Raw genomic sequence first — 6,124 nt, 5'->3', positions numbered from 1 at the left:
AAACATGCTTTTTTTTACACCCATAATAATATGAAATATTTAGACAACTAAACACAAAAACAATTAATTGTTTATTGTGGTATTTTAAGTAGGTACATAGTTATCTATGTCCTAATACAATCCTTAATGTTGAATGGCTATTTAATTTCTACCTACTTTAGATCGATTCCACTCCCTTAACCAATGTATAAAGGTTGTCGCACAATTTCACCCTCGCGTTGCCTCAGCTCGAGCCGTTCAGAATTCTTTGTATGAAACTCTATACTACAACGCACACTGATCAGCATCGTAACGGCATCGCCTCGCCTCGGGACAAGCTAGTGAAATGAGGCGAGGCGGGCCTATCTAGTGCATATGTGTGCGATAGCCTTTAGTCAGTGGAGCACAGAAATTAGGTGAGAATGAGAAACACCAATCATCACTTCTACTATTTGGAGCACAAAAATACCAAGCCCAACAAAATACAAAAATGATGGAAATCTTTGCATTTTCCTCCACTATATTTTATACCAATTCTAAAATAATCAAAGAAAACGACAGTATGTCCACGTCTACAACCGCTACAACTTTTTTTTTTTTTTTTTTAAAAGTCGGAGGCGGTTTACTTACGTTCCCCGCGAGCACTTAGGCCATAGGCCCATTGTACTATCTCCCATTTTACCTCATTCCCTTGCCAGTAACCCGGTCCCTTTTATGAAGTTCACCAGGGCTGTCATTGGATATGTGGCGATGTCTTCTGGTTCCACACTGTGTCTTCCCAGTTATCTGAGCCTTATTCCCAGCAGAGCGGGACATTGGCACCGCTACAACTTTAGAATTGCCCCTTTAGAACTATTCATCTCCGGTGACTTAGCATCTTTATGCTCCTAAGGATCGATTTCTATCCAATGTGTGCCGCGTGAGAACATGTCTTGTGGACAACAGTTCAGCTGTGAAAAATTTGCCAGCCTCTTTGTTTCCTTTCTCCAACTTGGGTCCCCAAGACTAGAGAGCTGGGGCTAATATATTAACAATAGTGAAAATATTTGCAATAATGCCAGATTTCAAATATTTCAATATGGGGTTCACAGATATCAGTGTTACTGAATACGATCAAAGTGTGAAAGCGGGAGAGCTGATGCTCCGCTGCCAAATGCCACAGGCCCCACGGGAGCGAAAGAGACGAACATATTATGTGTTATGTGAAAGATTTTTGGCCTCCTTGCCAAGGCTCCTACATCCAACGGAGGCAAAAGGAACAAGTATGTTTTGTTGCTTATAGAATTGTTCTGATATTGATAGCATTCAGGGTTTTGGTATTCATGTAATATCTGACATACGAAATATCTAGTATCACCGGTATCGGTATATGTATTTGACATTGATTGTTAGGTACATTATATTTTGAATTTGATTGATTGAATTTAGAGTCGAAAAGTAATTACGGGAAACTATTAAAAGTTTCGGAAATATAACAAACCCGTTTTTGGTCAACAAGATAATAATAATTGGATGATCTATGCAATGCTGTTTTTAAAAAAAATCACCGCTCCAAGTTATTGGAGTTCACTATTCAATTATTTTTATTGGTATTAAAAAAATCGCTCTAAAAAATAATAATAATGTCTAAAAAACAATTATATTTATTCATACCAGTATGGGTAATACTGTAAAAGAACAGTTTAACCCAGGCCTACCCAAGACCTATGTTGTTTACTCCTTCCCTTTCTCAAAAAGACCCTCCGCCCAGTCCCAAAAGATGACAGGCCCTAAGAGAAGCGATTTCCCCCAGGGCCTCCTGTGTAACACACTCATGAAAAAATGATTGAGAATCATTTCTCTACCAGTGCTGTGTAGTCAGGTTTACCGATATTTCCACAAGACAATAAAAGAAAACACCAGCTGCGAGTAAAAGAGACTTTATTAATTTAGAGCTTCCAGCATAATATAGTTACAAATTTCACACCCAGATATACCGGAATGAATGTATTTGAAGTGCAATATTATAATAGTCTACTTCAACTTCTTCTTGGGGCGCAGATTGTTGGTGTGGCCACACTTCTTCTTGCGGCAGTTGGTTGCCCTGGGGTGGAGACGAGCGTAGCACTTGCGGCAGATCATCTTGTCGCAGTTGTACTTCTGGGCGAGGATGCGAAGGGAAGGCTCAATGATACCTGAAGGAAAACAGATTATTAATTGGGTAAATAGAAAAGAACATGCTCTTCATTTCATAACTGAAAAGCGTAGGAAGTCTGTATCCACAGATGTATTTAAACTTTAGGAGCAGACTGTCTTTAATCTTTTCTGGTGTGCATAGGATGACAGGTATGCACAGGCACTCTGCAAACAGATGCTTGTAGCACTGAGGGCACATACTAGTATTCATGCATAGTGACGTATGGCTTAAGTTCTGCATACACATTGTGTAAATGCCGCTGATAAAAATAATTAATGCCATTACCACAATGCATTTTGGACATTATGTGCACGCATTCAATTTTCATACATCAGGAGACGTATGGATACAGATAAGAAAAAGTGTCATTCTTTGGGATGAAAAGCCTTTGCCTAATCCTTTTGAGATGAAAAGTAAGGGGCAGCAATTTTTGCCCTCAAATAAGTTTGAGCTGGAAACATCGCAAGTGCTGATGGTGAAATAAACACAAAACGAAAGCAGATGCATTTACGATAAATTTGTTGAATTCCGCTGCACGCTTAATACATAACTATTTGTCACAGGAGATAGTAAAAGATGCAACTCCAATTTTTCTCAACCAAAGTTAAGTTTAAAGGTTAGGAAATAGGGATAAATTATTAAAATAACCCAAACTAACATCCTAAAAACCTATTTTTTGCATGTTTACTTGAGACTTAAATAGTTGTCTCCGTTATACACGGTGTCCGGAAACTCGTAGTACAAGCGGGAAACTGGAGAATCTACACCACATGGGAAACCCAAAAAAACATAAAGTTTTTTGATTTGAGCATTTTCAAAAAAAAAAAAAAACCAAAAAAATATATTTTTCGGCTATTTTAGGGTTAAAGTTTTTTCTGGTGTTTAGGGTTGAATAACAGATGTTTTAACCCTGCAGAGCAGAAATATTTTATGATTACACCGGGTTAAATGAAGGGTGATTTCAAAATAATGCTTCAAATCCGAGTTTCTTCATTTGTTTTACTTTTAAATAGTTTTAATTAGTTGGGTACTTTGATCTTCAGTAATAATTTATAAGAATTTGATTAAAAAAAAAAAAAAAAAAAAATCAACTTCAAACTCGATTTACTCGATAACGAAAGCTTAAATAAGAAAAATATATACTACAAAATCGACTCCAAATGTGATGTAGATTCACCAGTTTCCCGCTTGTACTACGAGTTTCCGGACACCCTGTATATATGCTGAAATCATGTGTTGTTTTTTTAAAGAGCCTTTGCATGCAGCGGAATTCGAGATGTTTGACATTACATACATATAGGCTGGAGGACTTAAGATGGGACCAATGGAAGTTATTGATAAAATGATGTCAACTGTCAAACCAATGTTCTACAAGCAAGGTCATTAGAATCATTAAGACGTTTTTAAAAGTAAATACACGTGTTTCTTGTGAATTTAACGCTGAATAAATAAAGTGCACGCGGAAAACGTTAAAATATTATGTGATTGAAAGTTTCTAACCTCCTCGGAGTCGGAGAACCAAGTGAAGTGTGGACTCCTTCTGGATATTGTAATCTGAAAGGGTACGTCCATCCTCGAGCTGTTTTCCGGCGAAGATCAACCTCTGCTGATCTGGAGGGATTCCTTCTTTGTCTTGGATCTTGGCTTTGACATTTTCGATAGTGTCAGAGGGCTCTACCTCAAGGGTGATGGTTTTACCCGTAAGGGTCTTCACGAAAATCTGCATTGTGGCCACTGAAAATAATTAAACAGAAACTAAGAATTTTGATTCGGTGAATATAAAAAAAACAAAAGCTAAAGGAAAGACAAAATTGAACGCATGCACGCTGCGAATTTTGAAATTCGAATTATGTTCCATACGCTAGCACACATTAAAAGTTTAAAAATAAAGAAATGAATTTCACATTTAGCACACAAAGTTTAATTTTGAATGTAATATCAATTAAAATGTTAAATTACATGAAAATTGTACAATTTAAGCAATCACCTGAAGCGCAACGTGGTCGCTAAATTTATAACCAAAAGGAAAGAAAGATGTCGGCCGGCGAAGGGTTGCCATAAACGCACTTTAAAAAAGTAGCGAGATTTATGCAAAAAGTAGCGAAAATACAAGTAGGAACCGTTGAGTCAACTTCAACTAGATATATATCACAACATTATTTTGATATTGAATGGGCTATTCTGCAAATGTAATGCGTCGGAGAAATATTGCAAAATCATTTTTTCATAAATATCGTAGTATTTTCCAATAATCTTAATAAATTTACTTTTATTTTTAAAATTGAATAAAGTAGAAGAATTTTTTTTCGTTCGTCGATTTAGAAATACATTCCAATATTGACTTCTTTCAAGCTAAATTCAGGTACCTGACTCTCAAATACTACATTCGATAGGAAAAAATCGTTTTTAATACTACATTACTCTTTTTTTTAATGCTTTGTCTATCCTCTCACGGGGCAACTGAAAATAAAAAACCAGTTGGCTATTCAAGTTGCTATACTATGTATTTCAATGGTGGTTCGCACACGGTGCACAAAGGCTGTAATGACGTCATCGGTTAAATAATAAAGAACAAATTTCTCCCTACAAAAGCTCGGAGTTATCAATCTAGTGATTGGTTTATTTTTGCCCGTGAGCGAATGGACTTAAAGCCTCTTCAAAAGGGTTATTTTTTTGTTGTTTTAACATTGATGTTAGAATAAGTAGTTTTTTTATACAATTATAAAATAACTTATAATTATTAAAAAAAATAGTTTTTTATATTTCTTTTAAAATTAAACAATATTTTTGTATTGACATTAGAATAAATATGGTGTAGAATAATTGCTGTATTATACATATTCAATGGGGGGTCCCGGTGGTGCATTTCCTTTTTCGTGTTTAAGAGGAAGCTACAAGCCAAAAATGTGTATATTCTAGGTATGCCTTATATCGTCATGAATATAGGTAACAGCTATTAAAATCGCTTGGCAAACGGAGTCTAGAAACGCTCGATTTCAAGTACAAATGTGGTTTTTATTTATTTTGTAAACAATTTTATAAGAAAGCAAAAAAGTTAATCAAGGGAAACTGTCACAGATAATCTTAGCTATAATATTAGATTTTTTAAAGTTGTTTATTTTTTGTTTTCATACACTACTATTGAAATATTTTTTTCACTAGTTTATATTTCAATTTTTTTATTGTGTAATTATTTTTTTTATTTCAATTCTACTCACGGGAAACGATAGGAAAAGCTTCAATTTATATAAAGCATATTTTTTTGGTATTCATAATGTAAACCAATTTGTTATTAAGATTAATCGAAAATAATGATCGTGATAAGAGGCAGTACGGCAGCACTGTCTTGACATGCGCACTGGTTTGTTACGATCTAAATTCTAGTACTGCCTCCTATTGAACACGGAAAAGCAAATACGAGTCACGGTGTTGGGTTTTATGTATGTTTGTACTATTATCGAAACGAGAAGATTGTAGTTTGAAGGGATTAATAATCATCTGTCGTTCGATAAAAAGGAAAATAAAAAAATCAAATAGTTTTATTCCGAGATTGATTAAATTTTGCACGCTTTACCCTCAAAATAAGGGGAAAGTCACTATCTACACGAGTTTTGAAAAACCGTCCCCACCCTAATGCAGAATTGTCATACTTTTGTAATTTTGCACACAATATGACGATAAGAGGAAAATCACTGTCAAAAACTGATTTCGAAAACTCTGTGTAAAGCCTGGACAACGACGGGGATTTCAGCTAGAATATTATCAGAGATGTGCTTTATTTCAAATAAATCCATTTCAAATGGAAATGCAAAATGCAAAATGGGTATTTTCCATTTTGCATTTTAAATGCTTTTCTAAAAACCATTTTGCATTTTGCATTTTAAATGCTTTTCTAAATGCATTTTCCATTTTAAATGCTTTTTTGCAACATTCTTCCTACTATCTCCACCAAATATATTAGAAGAACGA

General features: G+C 35.0%; 1 protein-coding gene across 1 annotated transcript; it reads right to left on the bottom strand.

Annotated features, from left to right (window-relative positions):
* Positions 1-1,882: 1,882 nt before the first annotated feature.
* On the bottom strand, positions 1,883-4,279 carry RpL40 (ribosomal protein L40). The gene is made up of 3 exons (XM_089635332.1): positions 4,143-4,279; positions 3,656-3,889; positions 1,883-2,153 (listed from the first exon to the last, which is right to left on the bottom strand). Exons 2-3 carry the CDS (start codon positions 3,879-3,881, stop codon positions 1,993-1,995), a joined length of 387 nt encoding a protein of 128 aa, XP_089491458.1. The 5' UTR covers positions 3,882-3,889; positions 4,143-4,279; the 3' UTR covers positions 1,883-1,992.
* Positions 4,280-6,124: the final 1,845 nt, after the last annotated feature.

This window comes from Hesperophylax consimilis, chromosome 9 (genome assembly GCF_061612785.1).
Source record: "Hesperophylax consimilis isolate HC1 chromosome 9, BYU_Hcon_1.0, whole genome shotgun sequence".
In the NCBI taxonomy this organism is placed as follows: domain Eukaryota; kingdom Metazoa; phylum Arthropoda; class Insecta; order Trichoptera; family Limnephilidae; genus Hesperophylax; species Hesperophylax consimilis.
This window is presented reverse-complemented; position numbering and strand designations above follow the sequence as displayed.

Coding starts and splice junctions, on each gene's coding strand:
- RpL40 (XM_089635332.1), bottom strand. CDS start 3,881: ATGCAGATTTTCGTGAAGACCCTTACGGGTAAAACCATCACCCTTGAG. Junction 2,154..3,655: donor GGTTCTCCGACTCCGAGGAG/GTTAGAAACTTT, acceptor GTTTTCCTTCAG/GTATCATTGAGCCTTCCCTT.